The sequence below is a fragment of the Pleurodeles waltl genome, chromosome 3_1 (assembly GCF_031143425.1).
Source record: "Pleurodeles waltl isolate 20211129_DDA chromosome 3_1, aPleWal1.hap1.20221129, whole genome shotgun sequence".
Lineage (NCBI taxonomy): Eukaryota > Metazoa > Chordata > Amphibia > Caudata > Salamandridae > Pleurodeles > Pleurodeles waltl.
Genome location: NC_090440.1, coordinates 1,913,609,988 through 1,913,635,684, shown reverse-complemented (window position 1 = coordinate 1,913,635,684; position 25,697 = coordinate 1,913,609,988). Strand labels below are relative to the sequence as shown.

The 25,697-nt window shown below is 46.2% G+C and overlaps 1 protein-coding gene across 1 annotated transcript in view; it reads left to right on the top strand.

Annotated features, from left to right (window-relative positions):
• Positions 1 to 25,697, top strand: part of RILP (Rab interacting lysosomal protein) — a 148,599-nt gene that overhangs the window by 78,506 nt on the left and 44,396 nt on the right. The window contains exons 2-5 of the mRNA XM_069226116.1: positions 7,855 to 7,978; positions 11,329 to 11,447; positions 12,404 to 12,595; positions 23,950 to 24,116. Of these exons, the coding sequence (XP_069082217.1) occupies positions 7,855 to 7,978; positions 11,329 to 11,447; positions 12,404 to 12,595; positions 23,950 to 24,116 (602 nt within the window). The remainder of the gene's footprint in view (positions 1 to 7,854; positions 7,979 to 11,328; positions 11,448 to 12,403; positions 12,596 to 23,949; positions 24,117 to 25,697) is intronic.

Below are 25,697 nucleotides of genomic sequence, written 5' to 3'. Positions count from 1 at the left end.
GTGTCCCAAGTAAACCACAGTTCCCTGCCCTCTCTGGCATTTGGATGCCTTGATAGAGAGGCCTGCTGTTTGAAGAGCCTTCAAAACCTTCTTCAGGTGGACCAGGTGATCCTGCCAGCTGGAGCTAAAGACAGCAATATCGTCAAGATAAGCTGCACTAAAGGACTCCAAGCCAGCAAGGACTTGATTCACCAACCTTTGGAAGGTGGCAGGGGCATTCTTTAAACCAAACGGCATAACAGTAAACTGATAATGCCCATCAGGTGTGGAGAATGCTGTCTTTTCTTTTGCTCCTGGTGGCATTTTGATTTGCTAGTACCCTGCTGTTAAGTCAAAGGTACTTAAGTATTTGGCAGCACCTAGTTTGTGAATCAATTCATCTGCCCTTGGAATGGGATGGGCATCTGTCTTGGTGACAGAATTAAGTCCTCTGTAGTCCACACAAAACCTCATCTCTCGCTTTCCATCTTTGGTGTGAGGTTTGGGGACTAAGACCACTGGGCTAGCCCATGGGCTGTCAGAGTGCTCAATGACTCCTAATTCCAGCATCTTGTGGACTTCCACCTTGATGCTTTCCTTAACTTGGTCAGACTGTCTGAAAATTTAGTTTTTGACAGGCATGCTGTCTCCTGTGTCCACATCATGGGTACACAGGTGTCTAACCAGGGGTTAGGGAAAAGAGCTCAGCAACTGTTGCAGGACCTTCCTACAGTCAGATTGCTGTTGGCCATAGAGGGTGTCTGAATAGATCACTCCATCTGCTGAACCATCTTTAGGGTCTGTGGAGAGGAGATCAGGGAGAGGTTCACTCTCAGCTTCCTGGTCCTTATCTGTTACCATCAACAGATTCACATCAGCCCTGTCATGGAAGAGTTTGAGGCGGTTCACATGGATCACCCTCTTGAGGGTCCTGCTAGTGCCTAGGTCTACCAGGTAGGTGACCTGACTCTTCTTTTCTAGCACTGGGTAAGGGCCACTCCATCTGTCCTGAAGTGCCCTGGGAGCCACAGGCTCCAGAACCGAGACTTTCTGCCCTGGCTGAAATTCAACCATAGCGGCCTTCTGGTCATAACCAAAACTTCGGGAGGCTGTTGGCTGGCCTCAAGGTTTTTACTTGCCTTTTCCGTATACTCTGCCATCCTTGAATGTAGGCCTAATACATAGTCTACTGTATCTTGCTTAGGCTCATGAAGAGGTCTCCCCCAGCCTTTTTTCACAAGAGCTAGTGGTCCCCTTACAGGATGGCCAAACAGAAGTTCAAAGGGGGAAAACCCTACTCCCTTCTGAGGTACCTCTCTGTAGGCGAAAAGCAGACATGGCAAGAGGACATCCCATCTCCTTTTGAGTTTTTCAGGGAGCCCCATGATCATGCCTTTCAATGTCTTGTTAAGTCTTTCAACAAGACCATTGGTTTGTGGATGGTATGGTATGGTGAATTTGTAAGTCACCCCACACTCATTCCACATATGTTTCTGGTATGCTGACATAAAGTTGGTACCTCTGTCAGACACCACCTCCTTAGGAAATCCCACTCTGGTAAAAATACCAGTGAGTGCTTTGGCTACTGCAGGGGCAGTAGTCGACCTAAGGGGAATTGCTTCAGGGTATCTAGTAGCATGATCAACTACTACTAGTATGTATTGGTTCCCTGAGGCTGTGGGAGGTTCAAGTGGACCCACTATGTCCACACCCACTCTTTCAAAGGGGTCCCCCACCACTGGAAGTGGAATGAGGGGGGCCTTTGGGTGTCCACCTGTCTTACCACTGGCTTGACAGGTGGCACAGGAGACACAAAACTCCTTGACCTTCTGGGACATGTTGGGGCAATAGAAGTGGTTGACTAGTCTTTCCCACGTATTGGTCTGTCCCAAATGCCCAGCAAGAGGAATATCATGGGCTAAGGTCAGAATGAACTCCCTAAACTCCTGAGGCACTACCACTCTCCTAGTGGCACCAGGTTTGGGATCTCTTGCCTCAGTGTAAAGGAGTCCATCTTCCCAATAGACTCTGTGTTCCTGTTATTTTGCCATTGGACTCTTCAGCAGCTTGCTGCCTAAGGCGTTGAAGAGAGGGACAGGTTTCTTGCCCCTTACACAACTGTTCTCTTGAGGGTCCCTCTGGGCCCAGGAGCTCAACCTGATAAGGTTCTAACTCCAGGGGCTCAGTTCTCTCAGAGGGCAGAACTTCTTCCTGGGAAGAGAGGTTCTCTTTCTCTTGTTGTGCTGAAGCTGGTTCCCTAGTCGTCTTTCTTTTTCTCTTGGAGGGTTGGGCCCTTTTTCCAGGCTCCAACACCACTTTTTCACCCTGAGCCTTGCACTGTGCCCTTGTCTTGACACCCACCAGTTCAGGGATACCCAGCATGGCTGCATGGGTCTTTAGTACTACCTCAGCCCATGCTGAGGACTCGAGGTCATTTCCAAGCAAACAGTCTACAGGGATATTTAAGGAGACCACCACCTGTTTCAGGCCATTGACCCCTCCCCACTCTAAAGTTACCATAGCCATGGGATGTACTTTAGTCTGATTGTCAGCGTTGGTGACTGGATACGTTTGTCCAGCCAGGTATTGACCAGGGGAAACCAGTTTCTCTGTCACCATGGTGACACTGGCACCTGTATCCCTCAGGCCTTCTACACTTGTCCCATTAATTAAGAGCTGCTGCCTGTAGTTTTGCAGATTAGGGGGCCAGGCAGCCAGTGTGGCTAAATCCACCCCACCCTCCGAGACTAATGTAGCTTCAGTGTGAACCCTGATTTGCTCTGGGCACACTGTTGATCCCACCTGGAGACTGGCCATTCCAGTGTTAGCTGGAGTAGAGTTAGAAGTGGAACCTTTCTTGGGACAGGCCTTGTCTCCAGTTTGGTGTCCTGGCTGATTACAGCTACGACACCAGGCCTTTTTGGGATCAAAGTTTTTACCCTTCTACCCAAAACTGGATTGTGAAGAGGCTCTGGGCCCTCCCTCCTGAGCAGGTTTTTGGGGCCCTATAGAAGATTCTTTACTATTTTTCCCTTTGGATGTCTCAACACTCTTCCCCTGGGGAGTCATTGTGACCCCTTTCTTTTGGTCACCCCCTGTGGAAGTCTTGGTCACCCTAGTCTTGACCCAATGGTCCGCCTTCTTTCCCAATTCTTGGGGAGAAATTGGTCCTAGGTCTACCAGATGCTGATGCAGTTTATCATTGAAACAATTACTTAACAGGTGTTCTTTCACAAATAAATAGTACAGCCCATCATAATCATTCACACCACTGCCTTGAATCCAACCATCCAGTGTTTTCACTGAGTAGTCAACAAAATCAACCCAGGTCTGGCTCGAGGGTTTTTGAGCCCCCCTGAACCTAATTCTATACTCCTCAGTGGAGAATCCAAAGCCCTCAATCAGGGTAGCCTTCATGAGGTCATAGGATTCTGCATCTTTTCCAGAGAGTGTGAGGAGTCTATCCCTACACTTCCCAGTGAACATTTCCCAAAGGAGAGCACCCCATTGAGATCTGTTTACTTTTCTGGTTGCACAAGCCCTCTCAAAATCTGTGAACCATTTGGTGATGTCATCACCATCTTCATATTTAGTTACAATCCCTTTAGGGATTTTCAACATGTCAGGAGAATCTCTGACCCTATTTATGTTGCTGCCACCATGGATGGGACCAAAACCTATCTCTTGTCTTTCCCTTTCTATGGCTAGGAGCTGTCTCTCTAAAGCCAATCTTTTGACCATCCTGGCTAACAGAGGGTCATCTTCACTGTGGCTATCCTCAGTGATTCCAGAGGTGCTGGACTCTCCTGTGAGGGAAGCAGCATCTCTGAGTATCACCTTTGGAGTCAGGGTTTGAGGGACCCTGGCCTCCCTAACTAGGACTGGAGGTGGGACTTCCTCCACATCACTGGCTTCCTCCTCTGGGAGGTCATCCTCAGAGGGGTTGTTCTTGGCAAACTCAGCCAAAAGCTCCTGGAGCAGTATTTTGGTAGGGTTGGAACCAGTCTTAATCTTTTTTATTTTGCAGAGAGACCTTAACGCTGACATCCTAAGATTCAGGTAAGGGGTGACGTCGAGTTCCATCACATTCTCTTCTGCATTAGACATTATGTTTCTAAAAGTTGGAATACTTTTTAAGAATCTATAACTATCTCTAGAACTTAATTCAAACTTTTACAAAACTTTTAAACTCTAAAAGAAATGCTAACCGGGACTAACACAAGGCCCTAGCAGGACTTTTAAATATTTTGAAAAATAGCTCAAATTTCAAAAATCAGTTTCTAATGACAATTTTTGGAATTTAGTCGTGTGATCAGGTATTGGCTGAGTAGTCCAGCAAATGCACAGTCTTGTACCCCACCGCTGATCCACCAATGTAGGAAGTTGGCTCTGTATGCACTATTTCAAAGTAAGGAATAGTATGCACAGAGTCCAAGGGTTCCCCTTAGAGGTAAGATAGTGGCAAAAAGAGATCATTCTAATGCTCTATTTTGTGGTAGTGTGGTCGAGCAGTAGGCTTATCAGAGGGTAGTGTTAAGCATTTGTTGTACACACACAGGCAATAAATGAGGAACACACACTCGGAGACAATTCCAGGCCAATAGGTTTTTGGTATAGAAAAATATATTTTCTTAGTTTATTTTAAGAACCACAGGTTCAAGATTTACAAGTAATACTTTAAATGAAAGGTACTTCACTTAGGAACTTTAGGAACTTTGAATTAGCAAAATAGCATATACAGTTTTCACACAAATGACGTATAGCTATTTTAAAACTAGACACAGTGCAATTTTTAACAGTTCCTGGGGGAGGTAAGTGTTTGTTAGTTTTGCAGGTAAGTAAACCACCTACGGGATTCAGAGTTGGGTCCACGGTAGCCCACCGTTGGGGGTTCGGAGCAACCCCAAAGTTACCACACCAGCAGCTCAGGGCCGGTCAGGTGCAGAGGTCAAAGTGGTGCCCAAAACACATAGGCTTCAATGGAGAAGGGGGTGTCCCGGTTCCAGTCTGCCAGCAGGTAAGTACCCGCGTCTTCGGAGGGCACACCAGGGGGGGTTTTGTAGGGCACCGGGGGGGACACAAGTCAGCACAAAAAGTACACCCTCAGCGGCACGGGGCGGCCGGTGCAGTGTGCAAACAGGCGTCGGGTTCGCAATAGGTTTCAATGGGAGACCAAGAGGTCTCTTCAGCGATGCAGGCAAGGGGGGGGCTCCTCGGGGTAGCCACCACCTGGGCAAGGGAGAGGGCCACCTGGGGGTCGCTCCTGCACTGGAGTTCGGATCCTTCAGGTCCTGGGGGCTGCTGGTGCAGTGTCTTTACCAGGCATCGGGTCTTTGAAGCAGGCAGTCGCGGTCAGGGGGAGCCTCGGGATTCCCTCTGCAGGCGTTGCTGTGGGGGCCCAGGGGGGGTCAACTCTGGCTACTCACGGTCTCGCAGTCGCCGGGGAGTCCTCCCTGTAGTGTTTGTTCTCCACAAGTCGAGCCGGGGCGTCGGGTGCAGAGTGCAAAGTCTCACGCTTCCGGCGGGAAACGTGTGTTGTTTCAAAGTTGCTTCTTTGTTGCAAAGTTGCAGTCTTTGTGGAACAGAGCCGCTGTCCTCAGGAGTTCTTGGTCCTTCTAGGTGCAGGGTAGTCCTCTGAGGCTTCAGAGGTTGCTGGATCCTGTGGAACGCGTCGCTGGAGCAGTGTGTTTAGAAGTGGGGAGACAGGCCGGTAGAGCTGGGGCCAAAGCAGTTGGTGTCTCCGTCTTCTCTGCAGGGTTTCAGCTCAGCAGTCCTTCTTCTCCTTAGGTTGCAGGAATCTATCTTGCTGTGTTCTGGGAGCCCCTAAATACTCGATTTAGGGGTGTGTTTAGGTCTGGGGGGTTAGTAGCCAATGGCTACTAGCCCTGAGGGTGGCTACACCCTCTTTGTGCCTCCTCCCTGAGGGGAGGGGGGCACATCCCTAATTCTATTGGGGGAATCCTACATCTGCAAGATGGAGGATTTCTAGAAGTCAGTCACCTCAGCTCAGGACACCTTGGGGGCTGTCCTAAGTGGCCAGTGACTCCTCCTTGTTTTTCTCATTATCTCCTCCAGCCTTGCCGCCAAAAGGGGGGCCGTGGCCGGAGGGGGCGGGCAACTCCACTAGCTGGAGTGCCCTGGGGTGCTGTAACAAAGGGGGTGAGCCTTTGAGGCTCACCGCCAGGTGTTACAGTTCCTGCAGGGGGAGGTGTGAAGCACCTCCACCCAGTACAGGCTTTGTTACTAGCCACAGAGCGACAAAGGCACTCTCCCCATGTGGCCCGCAACATGTCTGGTGTGTGGCAGGCTGCTAAAACTAGTCAGCCTACACGGGTAGTCGGTTAAGGTTTCAGGGGGCACCTCTAAGGTGCCCTCTGGAGTGTATGTTACAATAAAATGTACACTGGCATCAGTGTGCACTTATTGTGCTGAGAAGTTTGATACCAAACTTCACAGTTTTCAGTGTAGCCATTATGGTGCTGTGGAGTTCGTGCATGACAGACTCCCAGACCATATACTCTTATGGCTACCCTGCACTTACAATGTCTAAGGTTTTGCTTAGACACTGTAGGGGCATAGTGCTCATGCACTTATGCCCTCACCTATGGTATAGTGCACCCTGCCTTAGGGCTGTAAGGCCTGCTAGAGGGGTGACTTATCTATACCTATAGGCAGTGCGAAGATGGCATGGCACCCTGAGGGGAGTGCCATGTCGACTTAGTCATTTTATTCCCACTAGCACACACAAGCTGGCAAGCAGTGTGTCTGTGCTGAGTGAGGGGTCCCCAGGGTGGCATAAGACATGCTGCAGCCCTTAGAGACCTTCCTTGGCATCAGGGCCCTTGGTACCAGAGGTACCAGTTACAAGGGACTTACCTGGATGCCAGGGTGTGCCAATTGTGGAAACAAAAGTACAGGTTAGGGAAAGAACACTGGTGCTGGGGCCTGGTTAGCAGGCCTCGGCACACTTTCAAATCATAACTTGGCATCAGCAAAGGCAAAAAGTCAGGGGGTAACCATGCCAAGGAGGCATTTCCTTACACTCTTTGTGTGCAAAACTGGGCTATTCCCCATAATATCCACTGACTTTTTGTGACCTACAGTGTCCAACTACAGATTAAGGTCTGCAATCTTGAGATGTTTAACCTGTGATACTTCAAGGGCCCAGGTGAATTGCAAAAATGCCATATGTCCACTGTCTCTTAGGTCCCCGCAAATTACCAGGATGTTCACTGCTTTGTGTGCAACTCCTTTGCTTTTATTTGCTTGTTCCTTAAATGCAGTTCCAGGTGCACTGTCACCTGTGGTTGAGCTGGGTGTGCAGGAGAACAAAGTTTGCGCTGACACAGCAAAGGCTCTTGAGGAGGACAGGCTGCACTGACATGGTCTAGGATTTGTTGACTCACTTATAGCTGAGGTAGAGCATGGGCTTCATTTAATAGGCTGGGTTTAAGGAACTGATGGGGTGTTTTATTGAATCTCCAAGTTTGAGGAAGCCATCTGCGTTAAGGTGGGGCTCAGTAAATCATGAGTTGTGTAGCCCCATAGGGATTGAAGAAAGTGTGGGTTGTGGTGTGCAGCTCAGGGTTTTAAGGAAGCATGTATTGCAATGCTTTGGCTATTATTTGAAAAGAGTGTAGTTTGCATTGTCATTAAATTTAGTGTGGAGTGAGCAGAGCAGTTGATGATAACCTGGTACATGGCCGATTTAGTTCTCTTTAAGTTGTTGTGGCTTTGCTCAATTTATAGGTGACTAAGTGATTTGGACGAGAATGAGTGTCCACATGCGACACTAGCTCACATTTGAATATGTATTCTAGATATTCTTCTGATGGTTTGGATGAGAGGATTAATTCCTATGTTTCGTTTACACAGGAATTTGAGCAGAAACTTTTCGAGGCCCAGCGAAAGGAACATCTTCTTCAGAATGAGGTGACACATCTCAAGGAGGAGAACCAGAAATTGCTCGTCCAACTGGCAGAAAACCAGTCTCAGGATGGTAAGCTGGTCTTGTAGAACTGGAGGCACAACATGGGGCTGGCTGGTTACTTTTACCATTAACAGAATTACACACACCCCTTGGGAGCTGTGACACCTGTGAGACAGGAGCTGCCCTCCAGTGGCATGCATGAAGTGAGCGACTGCACAAGCACAATCTCTAGTCTAGGCTAGTGGATTTCTAGTTTAAGAGTAAGTGGTACGAGTGAGCATTATCGGGATCAGTTATTCCAGTGAGAGAGTGGATATTCTGGATTGAGGGCCAGTGAACACATTTAAAGGTTGCATTGTGCCCATCTCCCACCCCCCAAAAAACAATGTCGTTTTTGATCACTAGTCATGCAGTATACAGGAGTGACTCACTGGAGTCTGTGACAGTCATGATTGTTGATACTGCACCGGGACAAGGAATTGTACAACCATGGAAATCTGTGCTCTCTACATAGATACATGATAAAATGTCAGTTTCACATTTTTCACTGTTTACGACATGGAAAAGATTTTTCTAGAAATGACATTTGTACTTACACTTGAAAAGAATAGAAAATATGAATTGATTGTGGTATAAAGAATTCTTACTAGCCTTTCTTTGACTCTTTACATTTGTTTACATGTGTTTGAAGTCCAACAAACATTCAGCAGCACAACTTTGCTCAACTAGGAACTGCAAACCATTTTTCAAATAATTTCTCTGTTATCCCTTGCTTCGATACATGCATGACTGTCCCAGTTTCCAAGTGTAGTGTGAGTATAGACCGACACATAAGTGAAGATGGAGAAGACATCTTGCAGCACTCCATCCAAAACTTGACAAGCAAAGGGAAATACTGTCAGCAGCTTTGTATCGCGGTGTAGTATTCACGCATAGTAACCTATTCATGTCTCCTCTAAATCAGTGGTTCCCAACCTTTTCACTTCTGTGGACCCCCACTTTATCAATACTGGAACCCGGGGACCCCCAATGAATCATTACTGAAAGCTGGGGACCTAATTTGTTAAAATCGTTAAATTTTCTAAGCAGTCTCTGACCCCCTGAAGAGGCTTTGTGGACCCCAGGTTGGGAACCACTGCTCTAAATCATTGCATATGGTAACCAAAGGCCTAAAGGCTTCCTGGTTGGATCCTAAAATAACCATATCGGACAAAGATAGTTGCTCATCTACAATATGGGCTTCTTTGTAGGCCAAGCAAGAACAGGGGCTTTCAGTAAATGTGCAGCCCTACTGGTGAGTATTACTCGGGTAAATAAGTCAATATCAGGCTATGTGCATATCATGGCTTTACTCTATTGGGCCTTGGAGCTCATCACCAAATATTTAGGTTAAATCGACTGCAAAAATCATAAAGGAAGTGTTCAATATTAGAGCCGCTTTGTAATCGCATGCGTCTTCTGAACGTATACTAATATACATAAATGGCCTTTTAAAATGGGTCATGTAGATTTTCTGGATATTCACGAGGAGTGGAGGTCTTTAATTAAGAAGGCCTTCTTTGAAATTTGCAAGTGTAAACATGTAAGCTTCTTGGCTGTGGTGGAAAGGGGTATAGTTGTTAAGTATTGCAGAGAAATTGAGTTATGATACATATAGTAGTAGGGTGGATAGGTGAGGAAAAGTACATGTCCCAAAATAATATAGTAATATAGACTATGCTTCTATGTACTCTGAACTAGAGAGGTAAAGATTTAGGCAATAATATGAAGGCTGTTTCTAGCAGACTTCATTTGAGATAAAGTTCTCCAAGCCATAGATTATAAGGTTATTGCAAGTCACTAAAAGTTTGAGGCCCATATAAGAGAATGAGTCCGAAGATCAAGTTCTTTTATAAGACCATGTCACTCCAAGCTGACTTGCCATAGCCCTATAACATACGGCAGGTGATACTTTAATTCTTATACTACATAGTCATGCTTTCACCCTTCCCTCAAACTGCTTACATCTTTGGTGTTTTACTCTCTCATATGAGAAAGATGGTATGTTTGCAGACATAAAGAATAGAAGTAGAATCTTTAGTGCAAAATTAAACACACCAAAAAGTACTTAGATACTTTGTTGAAAAATATATTTGCATCAGTTTAATAGAAGTCCGATTTAAATTTTATCTTTGCTTAATTGCTGAAAGAGTGCAAAAAATAAACATGTTGCCATAAATATCTCCCTTAAAAACACAGTAAGAGAAGGAAAAGCCAGGTTTCGTTTTCGCTGCTTAAACTGCACCTGTAATTATGTTCTATGATCTGCCTTTCATTTTGGCTGTTGGCAGCAGGCATTGTGACATCAGAACTCAACTGTAATAAGTCATTACAGTTGAGCAGCTTTAGCGTTTCGTTATTGCAAGCGACAAGCTCCCATGTATTATGCTTGTCTTAATACACAACATGAGTTGCTGGGAAACCATATTGCATTTTCTCCTTTTGTCCTTCCTCAAGGAAAAATAGAAAAGTGTCTTATTTTTACGGGGGGACCATTGACATCTTTCCCTCTTCTAGCCTCTGACTGAATTCATTGAGTAAAACTGTTACAATGTGCATTTAAAAAAAAAAGTAGCATAGCAGCAATTTAGATTTGAGTGTCTCCACTCTTTTATAATGAGTTAACATGTGACATTGAATGACTTGACGGAGTTAAGGTTGCAGTTGTTATTTTGTAATCAGTTACCGTACATGGGTGTGTCTCTGTAATGTGGGTATTTCCATTCTCTAAATGCTTGCAACTGTGTATTTTTAAATGACCTTTATTGTCTTTATAATAAAGAATTGTGTAATATTTAAGTAAACCATTTGTGAGGCATTCTTAGATTGTCGGTTGAAACTTCAATATTTTGTCATCTAAGACCTTAAAGACAATAATATTAGCGACTCCATTAAATAAGTATCATGCTGAAGAATTCTAAGTACTTTAAAGACTTTTTGGAGAATTTAAAAAACCTAAGTTGGTGAAAGTATTTTCCTGTTTGTCAAGTGTTTGCTGTGTTGGAGGTGAATTTTCTGCCCTCTTTGGCTTTGAATGATGTGTTTGAACGAGGAGACCTGCATTGGTATGAAATGCAATATTTAAGAATGGGACCACCACTGAACCAAGCTGCCATTAAAAAGAGGATTGTGAGTTATTGGGACCATTGGAGGTGTAAGGCACCTCTATTATTTAAAGAAGACACTCTGTCACTAAGGATTGTTGCAACAAAGTGAGAACACAGAGATGGTTTACAAGGGTTTATCTGCTAGGCTTGGTGTACGCTAAGACAGGAATTATGGGTGATTGGCACTGGGAGAACAGGACAAATATGGGGCTAGATAATGTCGGAGAACGGGCACAAATATAAGAATAACCATCTTATTTCCTTACAATGTAGACAGTGCAGCAAAGGAGCATGAGTTGATGTTGAAGTTGAAAGATGTGGTCGACCGGCAGAGGGATGAGATAAGAGCCCAGTCGCATGAGATTCAACAAAAGAACAGTGACACTGAGGCGGTAAGATTCTATGGATTTCCCTATCAGAAAATGCTCTGAGTTCTGGAAAGTGTGTAAGGTTTGGGAAATCACTGTTAGTATCGCAGTTACTCTGGCCGACTACGGGGGAGTTTAGCTTACTTTAATACTTGAATGAAACAGGCCAGGTGGTTTGGACTTGCACTTGACTCTTCCCTGAACAATGTAACAGACTGTCTTCCGTTTAGTAGTGTTAAAAGGAATGCAGGACTTGCTCTTCATAATACAGTGATGAAGACCAATAGCCCTGAGGAGAGCATTCTTGGTACTGCAGTGAACTTCCACTCCAACATGGTAAAATTTCTCTGTCAATGCATTACCCCAGTGAACTCTCATTTTCTGTTGCATGACCATTCTGCATTTGAGGAAGCCACTTTGGGGAACTATCATGTCATTTTAGGAAAGAACCTTTTTTAGTTCGTAGCAGCGCTTGTAAAAAGGTTTTGCTTCTAAATTTTTAACAATAGCTAGAAGAGTTCTTCCATTCTGCAGTTACTCCAGGCCCACTAAGGTACTCTCAGTTTTCAGAAGGTCAATGTTTCTAGCTCCTGTCTCTAAGCTAGAAACAATTATGGTATCTACTTATTAAAATGATTGAAATGTTACATGAGTTAAGACTGGTTTGAAACGTCCTCAGATCAGTGTCCAGGCTTGTCACTGGTGTAAATCAAGTGTGTGTTTTGATGATCAGACCAAGTGCCAATCTCTGATATTTATCTGTCAGTACTTACTAAGAAGTACTCACTGACCCAGTTCTCTCACTGCCTTCCTCTTGCTACCCTTTCTGGAATACCTTGTCTTCATGTGCGAACCGCAAGAAAGAGAGGCACGCGCGACTCATTCATGCTGTTCATCGCCATGGTTTGCATCCATGCTATTTTTTTTCCTGCCTCTGCTCAACAGTAATTCTTCTCTCTTTTTTTTTTTTTTTTGCTCAGCTACAGGAACAATTGGACAGGTTCATGCGGATGAATGAAGACCTGCGCCGGAAGCTTTCTGTTGTTCAGGCACAACTGAAATCCACGCTTGAACGGAAGCTGGAGCTCGAGACCTTGTTGCAAACACAACAGGGTCAGCAGGACAGGAGGCCCAGAGGCTTGGCTATGTTGGAGACTTCGGTTTCGGATTCAGTGAGTTCTGAACCATTAAATTGTCCTGCACATAGAAGAAAGTTATACACAAGTCATTAGTTAACCTGAATACAACTAGAACAAACACTTGTGATCCCAAGTTATTCAGTGCCAAATATGCACCTGGTAGGGTACAGAAACCCGATTGCTGTTAGGTGGTAGTCCGATGAATGAGCTCGGAGTGCTATGCTATTTAGTCAAAAATGTCCTGCAATATTAATATTTGTTAATACTTAAACTTTTAGTGTTGCAGCATCTTTTTGGCTAAATAACAAAGTAATTAAACTATAGTAAGTTTGGGGAAAGCATACACATTTATATGGTATGTGCTGAAGGAGGGAAAGGGACTTTACCTCAAATTTTACAGTGTGCAAGGGAAATGTCACCTCCCTATGTGGATTGTTGCAAACAAATAAGTGTGAGGTATCCCCATCAGGTATGCCTGGGTGGAGACGCAACTCTAAGGCCTGTCATGACTGCACATTGAGGAACCTAAAGACCATACAGGACCCCAGCTCAAAACTCTACATCACCAAGCACCTCAAGACTCACTGTTGTAACTGCTCCACATCTAAGGGATGGTCTTAGTCCTGTTCCCAATCTTGGAGTCTCGAAAGTTGAGCCAGAGGTTGATTGTTATGACACTCCAAATATTCGGGTAAGTCGAAGAAAAAACATAAAATGTGGAAACGGGACTCAGCCTCATCCGGTCACTCCTGTTCCCCTGAGAAGATGAAGGGCCTTGACATACACTCTCACCCGCTCTCCCAAAGTTGGCCGACATCGGAGCCCATCTTACAACTTGTCCTGGCACAACCAGAGTTTCCTGAGCGATCTGTGACACAGAGGAAGACCGGAGAGTTCTGTAAGGCCATGCTCTGACATTTTTGATCACTTCTGACTCCCTCTGGCATGCCTGTAGGACCCAAGGAGCCACCAGGCCCTCTGTTTTAGATACTGGTGGTGGGTTTGTCCTTGGTAAAAGTTGGACCCATTGAACCAGTCACCAAGCCTATTCTGGTGCCTGTACCGAATCCGGTTGAGTCCCAGAACGTCGATGCAGATGCAGTCTTCATTGATGGAGAAGGAGGGATGCCTAGTGTGCACTCTCACTTTTGAGTCGGCGCTGCTGTGACCAAGACTGCACTCTAACGAACCACAGCCTCCTGCTTTGGAACTGCTTAGTCTCCTCCCTCCTCAGGACGGGACCCTCAAACTGCATTCCCTATTCGGAACCTATTCAGATGACTGTGAATCAGGTAATGAAATTGGCCAAACCAACCATGAGGTGAACTCCAAGAGGTGATATGATGACCTTCAGGATGCACACGGCCTTGAAACCTCTCCTGACTCTGGCCTCCTCTCACCTCTTGGCCATGCCACTGAGGAAAGTGTTTCCTTCACCATAGTCACACGGAGGGCAGCTGAAGTTCTTGACGTACAGCTCCAAATATAGAGTTCAGATCTAGTATTCTGATGGACGTCCTTTAGTCAGGACAGACCAGTGCAGAGCCCCTGCTGCTTTTCAGTGATGCATCAGCTAAGACCCTCTTGAGGGCCTGGGCCGGGCCCTGGTACCTTGCCAAGATTTGGGATCACCCAGGTGATCCCGCATTTCTGTCTCAGCACCTTTGTTCTGAAAGTTTAGTGGTGCAAGCTTCTTCTAGCCAGACAAATCCTAACACTTTTCTGACTACTCCATTGGATGTGGAGCGCAAAAGAGTAGAGACTTTCTAGGAGAGTATTTTCTTCAATATGTTTGACCATCTGGTCTGTTAATGCCAGTTGTCAGTGTGGCCTATACTCCCACGCTGTGAGATTCTGTTGCTCAGATTCTCCCAGGTGTACTGGAAGCCACTAGCCACCACCTCACCCACGCCTTTCATGATGGGTGTGACACTGCAAAATTTGCGGCTTGCTATAACTGGATACCACAACCACGTCGTTTCCCCACATGCCTTTACAACAAATTTTTGTTGTAAAAGCTTGTCTAGTAAAGGCATGTGTGGAAACTGCATGCAAAACGGCATGCAGGATTCTACTATCATACAACCCGCCCTGAGGCCCAAAACTACCCTCACCCCAATACCTAAACTAACCCAACCCCTCCAACCCCCGCCACCGGCCCTGAGCCCTAGACAAAAAACGATGCCAACCCCCTCACCCCTATAAACTAAAGTACCTCAACCTCCATCTGCCCTAAACCAAAATAAAAAAATACTGGAAATTCCCTCCCCACCCTTAACTTCCTGCCCCACAAAAGTAAACTCCCCCAACCTGCCCTGACCCCTAATAAAAACTATCCTGACCCCCCGCCCTGAGCCCTATAAAAATGCTATCCTAACCCCCACCCTCTTCCTTAGAAACTAAAGAACACCAACTCCCTCACCCGCCCTGAACCCTAAAAAAACACCTACCCTGACCCCCACCCCTACCCCATAAAACATAACTGCCTCGACCCCACCCCTAAAAAGTAAACTACCTTGTGCCCGAAAAAAAAAAAAAAAAACTCTCCAGACTCCCCATAACCCCGCCCCAAAAACTAAATTACCCCGATCCTCCCCACTCACCCTAAGCCCTAAATCCACCCCCACAGCTAAAAGCTAGCCACCAACCCTGCCTTAACCCCCCACTTCTCACCGTGTCCTCTTCCGATCCTTGCTCCTCTTATCTACTCCCGCCCTTCCTTAAACCTCCCACCCCTTTAAAAACAAACTACCCCACCCTAAGCCCTAAATAAAAAAAATAAAAAAAATTTAAAAAACGCCCTTAAAAAAATTAAAATAAATACTGACTACCCCACCCTTAGCCCTTAAAAATAAAAATACCCAAACCCCCACTCCAATTCCTGCCCAAGCCCCACTTATCTAACCACGTCCTTTCCCGAACACCGCATGGCTTTTTCTTTGCCTTAACCACGCTTATGCGTAGTGCAGCACATGCAAGATTAAGGTACAGAAAAAGCCATGCGTTGTTCAGGCAAGCGTGGTTACGCTTGCGTTGAAAATGTCTGCGTCATTCAGGACGTGTTGTTTAGGACGTTCCCCCCCACCCCCCTTTTTTTTTTTGTGTGATCACACCCAAGTATTTTTACTGCTGATGGTTTTTCAACTCATAAATTAGTGAGGCCTGTTAACCAGGCTTCAGTGTCAGTGCTCTGACCCCAAGGTTTACACCAAATTTGCTGTACCCATTTGAAAATGGCTAACTTACCTACAGTTCTCTGGTGTATAGTACCCTTGTACCCAGGGCATGCAAATTATAGGGGTTCCATGGGGATTGCAGCACTGGTTCTAACCCCCCCTGATGGCCCCTCAAGCAAGACGACTCCCCCAGTCTGCCACTGCAGACTGGTAGAACAGCCCTGCACTGCTAGCCCGACTTTGCCATTGAAAGCAATGGTAAAAGCCACTGCTTCCCCTGTACAGCTGTGTAGGTCATTTTCTGGCAGGCCTTGCTGAGTCCAAAGGCATGTCTCAACATATGGCACAGGCAGGAAATGTACTTTATATGTACCATTTTTATTGTGGAAAGACTTGGTCGCCCAGTTGGTGAGTAAAGCGTTACACGCTGACATCTCAGCAGTGCTCACTCTTGAACTCTATGAGCAAAGTGAGCATTCCAAGGTATCAAACAGCTTGTTACATTTAGCCTGGCTTGTATCTCGAGTCGAAATTAATGTAAATTGTTGCAGTGTGCAGCTTTGGCGAAGCTGCCACATTGTTGCCTTTAAACTCTGGTGCCTTCCCAGGTGCACATCCATCCTGTTTTATGAGGCAACTTTATGTCCTCCTGGAGAGACGTGTCACAACTCTCAGGAAGGACTACAGTGAAGGATTGCAGGGAGGTGTCACCTCCCTCCTGCAGGAAGCCACCTGGGTTTTGGCCTCAAAAGGCAGGACTCAAATGAGAAACCGCCATTGAAGGGCAGATGTGTAATGCCAATAGAAGGTCTGCCCCATTGTTTAGGGAGACAGGCTGGCACGGGGAACAAAGGGGAAATCAGTTGCCAAACTATCTTCCCCAGGGGCCTGTGGCCCTAAGGGAGCCACACCCCAGGAGTGGGCGAGTGAGATCTGAACACAGAGAGGGGTCTCACCATGTTTTGAGTAGGCAGAATGGGGCATCCTGATATAGCCAGATGCCACACTCCACAGGAAAGTGGTCACCAGGTGGGAGGGAACGAGGTAGCCTATTGCCTACCAATCTCACCCGGCCCTGAGGGCACTTTCCAGCAAAAGGGGGGGCCCGCGGCTCCCAGACATCAGATATCAACCAACTTGGAAGAAGCTCCGAAAAAGGACTATTCTGCTGCACAAAGTGACCAGCAAAGAGAAGCTGCACAGTTGAAGACTGCACCTAGTGGCAAAAGGAGGGACTGTCCCTGCTGTGTCCTGCTCAAGGAGATGCTGTCTCCAGAGTCTAGTCAAGCTAAGAACAAGGGACAGCTGACTGGCCTCCTGTTCACTGCACATGGACACAACAGCTGAAGAAGCGTACAGGGGCAAAATTGGTAGCCCAAAGTCTTCAAGCCACTGCCACAGCCACTGCCACTGTGCAGCACCAAGGACCAAGACCCGATGCACAGAGTTGCACCTGAGTTTGCTGAGCCCAGGAGTGTTGTCGGGGAGTTGTAGGGATTCTCAGAAGGAGTTATTGGCCCTGGAAGGACTGGCTTGTGACTGCGACACACACTGACTGGTAGTCCAGTGGTGACTGGACTTTGGCCAACTGGATGGGACCTTGTGGAATATAGACCATGCAACCAGGTCCCCCTCACCATCTTTGAGGACCTAGGAATCACTGCAGGAAGACCCCCCCCCCCCACCCAACCCCATGTCAACTTTGTTGCATCCGCATCATCCTTAGAGCATCTTCTGCATCCTTCATCCCTTGCATCAAGACTACTCCATAGGAATCCATTGCAGTGCAGAAAAGTGTCTCGAACTGTTGGCGGCCTGCTTCTTCTCTGATGGTAACTGTTCTTGAGGCTCTTGCTGGTTCCCCTGACTAAATTGCTGCTGGAGTTGGTCGCCTCAAGTACTTCCAACCGACTGCTTTGAGATGTGCCCAAGTTTTCTTTGGGATCGTTTCCGAGTGTCAGATTGATTGACTTTGCCAAGGCTTGTTCACAATTGAGTGAAATTGCTTTGATTTATTATTGCTTGTAAAATCTATATTTCCAGAACCCTCCAGTGGATCTTTTTTGTGCTAGTGTCTAAATTCTTACCTAAATACTGTCTATTTTTATAAATTGGTGTTGGATTTCTTGAGTGGTGTTTAAATGCTTCATAATTGTGTCTCTGTGTAAGCCTTGCTTCTCAGTGCCACAGCTGCCCAGGGTCGAGCTGAAGGTTTGACAGGTGGACCCTAAGGGTCCTAAAGGGGTTGGTAAGTGTATTATAAGGTGAGGTTGCACAACCACACCATATAATCCACCCCATCTTTTTGTGGACAAGGCCTACGCTGCTATGAGCACTTTAAAGAGAGCATGGGTACAGCACTCTCCATGGGCTTATCTGCCCCACCCCGCTAGCCACATCAGCCCCACTGTTCCTTTCACAGTTTTGGCAAAAGTATCCCATACTGAAAGCCACTTCAACCTTAGTAAGATGCCCAGCAGTTTTGCAGCAGTGGCAACCACCATCCACACAGCTAGGCATGGACAGCACAACAGTCAGTCTACGAATCCCCCTCACCCACAGCCCCCACAAGCCAAACCCCTTCAGTGTGCCCTTAGTGGAGCACAATCACGTGATTGGATTCAGGATCCGATGATTCTTATCAGGTTGGTACATCATAACGTCAAACAGATGGGTCCTGCAAATTGTCCAGAAAGGTTACCCTTCATAACCACTTTTGTGCACCTTCCACTCTCTCCAGGATGACTGACTGAGGACCGTGTGTTCGTCATATGACAGGAAGTGCAAGGTGTTTTGGGAAAAGGGACTATCAAGAAGGTGCCTGCGGCAGAAATGGGTCGTGGTTGTTATTCCTGCTACTTTCTGGTGCGAAAGAAGGATGGAGATCTTTGTCCTGTTTTAAACATGCGCTTTCTCAACGCCTTCCTCCAAAATTACAAATTTAGGGTGTTCACTTTGGCCCAGGTTTTGTGTGCCCTCGACCCTTGAGACTCAGTGGTGGAGTTTGATCTGCAGGATGCCTGTTATCATATATTTGTTCTTCAGGGCGATCGCCGCTACCTGTGGTTTTTGGTGGGACAGGAGCAGTTTCAGTTCATTCTGCTCTCCTTTGGCCGTGCCAGTGCTCCTTGTGTTCACACAGTGGTAGGGTAGCAGCACACCTTTGTAGGTCAGGGGTCCCAGTCTTCCCCTTTGTCGACAACTGACTGCTGAAGGCGGGCTCTCCCTTGGCAATAGTCAACCACCTCCAGACTACAGTGAACCTCCTGTCATCTTTGGGGTTCGATGTGCCAAAGTCACAGCTGAGTCTTTCTCAGACTTTCACCTTCTTTGGAGTCGTTCTGGACCCTGCTCAGTTTCATGCCTTACCCCTCTGTTTCATGCCTTTCCCCTGGAAAGGAGATTACAGGACATTTAGGCTATGATCCTGATCTTTCACTCTCTGTCCTGGATTTCAGTGAGGGCCACTCGGAGGCTGCTAAGACTGATGGCCTCCTGCATTCTACTGGTCAAACACATCAGTTGGTATATGCAGGCTTTGCAGTAGTTTCTGAAGTCTCAGTGGGCACAACATTAAAGGGACCTCTCCAACTATGTCCAGATTTCAGAAGTGGCAGCAAAAAGATCTGCAGTGGTGGTTGCAGTACTGTGATTGGGTCAGCGGCAGACCTCTCGTCTTACCTCGTCCAGGGTGGACAGTGGTGGCTGATGCATCACTTCTGAATTAGGGCGGCCACCTATAAGAGCTGGAGATCAGAGGCCTCTGGTCTCTGGCAGAATGCCTGCTCCATATTAGTCTTCTGGAGCTGAGGGCCATCGAATTGTCATTGAAAGCCTTTCCTCCATCCATCAAAGGGAAACTGGTACAGGTGCTCTTGGACAAAACCAGTGCCATGTGGCACTCCGACAAGCAGGGTGGGGGGTTGTTGGCCCTGTGCCAGGAGGCACTCAGTTCTCCATCAGGTTCTGCCATTTCCAGAGGCAAACTGGCAGGATCTCTGAATGCCAGGAGGACAAACTCAGTCACCAGCACTTACTGGATTACACGTGTCATTTGTACTCGAAGATGGTGCAAGGTCACTTCTGTGAATTAGGAGGATCCTTGGCTTTATCTATTTGCTACCGCCAAAAAAAAGCACAACGTTAGCACTTATGTGTGTTGGAGTTTCCAAGCAATCTTTCCCTAGGAGACTCATTCCACCCAGGGTAGGACTTCTGTATACTTTCACACAGATATCGGTTCTGTCCCGGGTTCTGAAGAAGATAAAGACCAACTTGGTCCAAATCATCCTAGTGGTTCCTGACTGGGCAGGGAGAGTATGATATCCACAACTCCTGTGTATGAGCATCTGTCCACCCATCAGTCTGCCCCTCTGGAAGGAACTGCTGCTGCAGCTACTCAGCCTTTGCAATCTCCACCTTTATGCTTGAAAATTGAGCGGCGACTGCTGATTCCTCTGACCTTCCTCCGGGCAAAGTTATCTGATATTGTGTTTGTTTTTCCCCCCCTCCCTGCAAAGCTTTGCTCAGGGCACATTAAAGGGTACCTTTCAGCTCTTTCGTCTTTTACGGTCGTCGGACCAGCCCTCATTATTTAAATTACCTGTGATGATGGGTTTGTGAAAGGGCTACAAAATCTGGTTCTTCCCTCTCCTTTAGGCCTTGCCACAGTGGGACCTTAACTTGGTCCTCACATATTTTGTGTGCACTCCATTTGAGCCACTGCACAGCTGTCCCTTGCAGCTTCTTACCCTCAAGACAATTTTCCTCATCACCATAACATTGGTGCGGCGAGTGCATGAGCTTCAGCCTCCGTGTCAACTTGCCGTGCGCCCTGTTCTCCCTAGAGAAACTTGTTCTGAGGATGGGAGCATCCTTCTTGTTGAAAGTTGTGATGCCGTTCCACGTCGTTCAACATATCACCTAGCAGGAGTTCTTTCCCCCACTTTGCTTGTATGAGGAGGACAGTCAATATCCTTTGGACCCCAAAAAGGTACTGAGATTTAAAATCTATCGTACCAGAGAACACTGGGTGGATGTGGAATTCACTGGAGTGGAAAAAAGGCAAGGCCATGTGGGGGTAAAAAAAAACTCTCCCACTGGATTGTGCTCTGCATTAAGATTTGCTACATGTTGGCTGAAAACCAGCCTCCGGAAGGACTGCGAGCTCACTCTACTGGGGCCAAAAGTTGCTACTACTTTGTTGGCTTGTGGAGTTGAAATTGAGGTTAGATTTATCAGAGCGCACAAATACCCTAAGGCGTCAAGGTGCTAAAGATGTAGTAATTTATGAGAAATGGACTAGAGAAAACTCTCACGCTCCTATCTATAGAGTTACAAAGTAAAATGCCAAGTTTTCAGTGCTTTCCTGAAGGAAACATGGGTCTTCTATGTGGAGACCTGACGAGGAAGGGAATTCCATAGTTTGGCTGTGCAGCTGAGAAGGCTGCACTTCCCCACTTTGTTCAGCAAACCAAACTTTGGTAGCTGTACGCAAAGTTGTGTGGTGGGGACATACCACCCGAACATAGATCTCATTGCTCCTGGACCTGATTTATATAGTGCCTTGTGAGCAAGGTACAAGGCTTTGAATTTAATGCATTTTTCTACTGGTAAGCAGTGCAATTTGATTAATTCGGCTGAGACTGACTTTTACTTGGAGCTGTCAAGAGTCAGTTTAACAGCAGCGTTTTCTACTGTTTGCAGCTTAGTTAAAGCCAGATTAATTGTGCCAAGTTATAGCACATTACTGTAGTCAAGCCTAATGATACGCGAGTCAATACTACTTGTTTACATGCAGATTTAGGGATGAAAGGAAACATTTTACAAAGGTTCGTAATAATGCTGAAGCAGGTGGAAACTGCGATTGACCAGTCTTTCAAAAGCTGAATTTGTGCTCATGATCACACCTAGAACTTTTGCAGAGTCAGTGGGGACTGGCAGTGATCCCAGCATCTTTGCCTACCAGTTGGAGTTCCAGATGATGGGTGATTGCTGAAAATAGACCTCCGTATTGTCTCAGTTTAATTTTAAACAGTTATCTGTCATCCACTTAATTACCGTCTTCATACAATTGTTAATGTTACCGGATACGTATTCATTGTCTTTAGTAATAAAGACAATTATTTGAGTATCATCAGCGTATGAGTGCCTGTAGACCAAAAGTCCTGATCAGTTTCGCTAGTGAGGATACATATAGATTGACTAATATAAAGCTTGGGGAAGATCCCCGAGGAACCCCACATGGCAAAGCAAGAACCGACATGAATTGGTTAATAGTAATAATCTGTCATTTTGCCCGCTGGTCATACAGGAATTTTTTAATTTGAGTCCATTCACAGACCCACTTTCAAATAGATACTGCTTTGGTATCTGTTCCAAAGGTGCTAGATCGGTGGTTAGAAGTCTCTATCAGAAGAACAAGTAACTTACCTTCGGTCACACTCTTTCTGGTGTAGACTATCCAACCGTGGATTCCTCACCAACCTTCCCATCCTCCCTGTTCTGTGCACGGGACACTACCCATCAATACGATCCCAAATGTTTGCACTGGTCAGGCTCAGTCTGCTGCTGCGGCTCCGCTTCAGGGCTGGAGACCGCATTGAAAGCAACTGACTTCAGTGCATGGGAGTGGCACCTATATAGGCTCTACACATCCTTTCAGATACGGAAGGTGTCGTTGTGAAGCTACAAGACAAACCCTATGAGCTTGCAATGGTACTGCTGAAAAAGTTTTCGGATCCAGTCTGGGGCCTGGGAAAGATTCCAAAAGCGAGGAATCTGCTATTAGTATCTTACCAGAAAGTGTTAACAAAGGTAAGTAACTTGTTATTTTCACCATGCCTCCCTCTAAGTACTAAGCGTATCTTATATAGATGCAGATGTATTACCTTGACAAAAATATGTTTGTATTAGTCTTCAGAAAAGCAGGCCTAAAAGTAATCCTCATTGCCTCGATTTGTCCTACGACAAATAAATCCATGAATAAAGATACAACCTATATGAACAGTCCTGTTTTTAGAAGCTTTTCTAAGCTGGTGTAGAGCCGGAATCATTCTAGTATTCACTGACTGCATGCCCAGGTTTATAGGCACTGACAAAGCGTGTTTGCGTCTGCTCACTCGTGCTAGTCTGGATTTAAGTCTATTAATTAGGAAATGATCTGCTGACTGAAAGGGCCCATCCTAGTACACAACGTTGTTTTTTCCCCTCTGGTGCCAAATCATGTGTGCCGGTAAACAAAATCTGTTCTTGTCTCCGAGTCGGTGAAGGCTTTTTAAACCGAGAGCAAAAGCATCCGTTATTATTATTTATTTATTTTTTTCATCGGTCACAGCATTTTGAACCTTTCGCAGCAGCTGAATTTAGTAACCGGAAAGGCTCTAGTACCAGCATTGGAACACAGCTGCTGAACATTTGGGTGCTTTTACAGCAATTTTGTGATAAGCCGGGAGGAGGTGATGCACTTTTTTTTAACTGCCAAAGTTTGGAAAACCACTACAGGAGAGACGTGTTCTATTGGCAGCTGCCTCTTGGGAGGCTTTAGTGGACATTACGGTTTTTATGATCTGTTGACTAATTGTATTGTGGAATCTGTTTTAATATTTATTATTTGATTGTTCATATGGCATCAACTACTTTAATTTGAAATAGTTTACAAAATAAAGACTTTATTATTATCATTAGATATGGGGTAAGGACTGCTGCTTTTCTTTAATTAGTTTAGCACCATTAGCCACCTGAGACCATCTGATCTGGCTCTGCTGCAGACCTTTCATGTCCGTCATTGACCGGCAGATATAGCTGCATGTTGGTAGCCAAGGAGTGTAAAGTAAGATCGTCAAGGATTTTAGAAGGATGTTAAAAAGTGGAAGCAGGTGGAAATGGATATTCCCCAAGGAATATTACAGCCCATGGGCTGCATGTCAAAAGATTAGCATGTTGGTGATAAAGTAAATATCGGAAAAAGATTGCAGTGATAGCCTATGAGGAAAAATTCCCATGTAGTCCAAATACAATATGCAGTGAATACACCCTTCAGCCCAAAGCTCCAGCCCCAAAAGGAATATCTCATTTGTACATGTCCTGTGCATTTTGTCTAGGCACCCTACTGATCATACGTTTATTCCGAATGCACTTAGCACAGATCTTGAAGCAATGAAAGGACCATGAATCCAGTAGATGGCAATTATTTTGTTTCTTTTGCAAAAGACAAGTGGACCAGCACAAAGCAAAAATGAGCCTTCACCACGTGATGGTAGGAATGACTCCAGCCAGCCGTGTTTCACCAAGAAGGAAGTCCAGCAGATTCTTCAAGAACGCAATGAACTCAAGACCAATCTCTTCCTTATACAAGAGGAATTATCCTATTACCAGCGGTATGTATGCATGCCACAGTGGCTTTAATAAGGAATATCCAATTTGCACTTTATGCGTACTGTTAACAAAGTATGTTCTTGTCTTTGTTTGGGTGTTTAACCAGTTTAATATCTACCTATCATGGACTGCATGTATCTGTTGGCCATTACTGGCCTTGCTACTGCACATTGGTGTAGGCCCATCAGATATGATGGACCGTTTAGTAAACGTTCTTCGTAGCTGTGTGGAGCTATTCGGGCACAGGAAAAGGCCATTTACTTTTTATGTGTCTGATGTTACAATCCAACAGGTTTACACGAGAAACGTCCTAAACAATGCAGCCTAAGCCACACGGACGTTTACCATGTATGTGGAACAAGGCTTGCCTAAACCACAGCTTCCTATTTTTTTTTTCTGCCTTAACCAAGCATGTGCCTAAACCACGTACATGCGTGGTTAAAACCGAGATAAGGCAGAGAGCGGTCTAGTGGTGCAGAGATAAGAGCATGAATGATCAGGAGAGGATGCAATGAGGTAAGTGGGGCTGGGGAAGGGTTGGGGGCGGTAGTATTTAGGGGTGGGGGTGAATTTAGGGCTGCAGTTGGGGGGAGGTCGGGTAGTTTATTCTTTAGGGGTGAGGAGATTGGGGTAGTTTACTTTTAAGGGCTTAGTGTGGGTGGGGGTTTGGGTAGTTTGTTAGGGCTTAGGGTGGGGGGTCGGGTAGTTTATTTTTTAGGGCTTAGGGTGGATGGAGGGGTCGGTGTAGTTTATTTGTTGGGGCTTAGGGTGGGTGGTGGGCGTGGTAGTTCATTTTTTTGGGGCAGGGGGTTGGGGTAGTTTATTTTTTAGAGGTGGGGATGGTTTAAAGAAGGGCGGAGAGGAGGAAGGATCGGGAGAGGACACGTGAGGTAGGTGAGGCTGGGGCAGGGTTTGTGGGTAGTTTTTAGCTGTGGGTGGACTTAGGGTGGGTGGGAGTAGTTTATTTTTATGGGCAGAGGTGGTGGGGTCGGGTAGTGTAGTTTTTAGGGCCTAGGGTGGGCAGGGGCGCAATAGTTTAGTTATTAGCAGTTGGGGAAGGTTTTAAGGTTCAGAGTGGGCGGGGATATTGGGGTAGTTTTTTTTTTTTATGGGCCAGGGTTGAGGGGGTCGGGTAGTTCATTTTTTAGGGACTTAGGGTGCGTGGGGGTCTTGGGGTAGTTTGTTAGGCCTCAGGGTGGGTGGGGTTGGGGTATTTTATTTGTTAGGCCTTAGGGTGGCTGATGGGGTTGAGGTAGCTTAATTATTACGGGTGAGGGAAGGTTTCAGGCTCCAGGTGGGGGGTGTCGGGGTAGTTTATTTTTTTAGGGGCAGGGTGGTGGGTGTCGGTGTAGTTTACTTATTAGGGGTGGGGGAAGGTTTTATAGCTCGGCGGGTGGGGAGTGTCGGGGTAGTTTAGTGATTAAGGGTGGGGAGGTTTTAGGGCTCAGGGCAGGTGGCGGGTCAGCTTTTTTTTGTATGTAAACGGGACAGGGTTTTTTTGGGGGGAGGTTTTTGGGCCTCAGGGCGGGTGGGGGGGGGTTGGGTAGTTTTTGTAACTTAAGAGGGGGGTTATATAACACAAC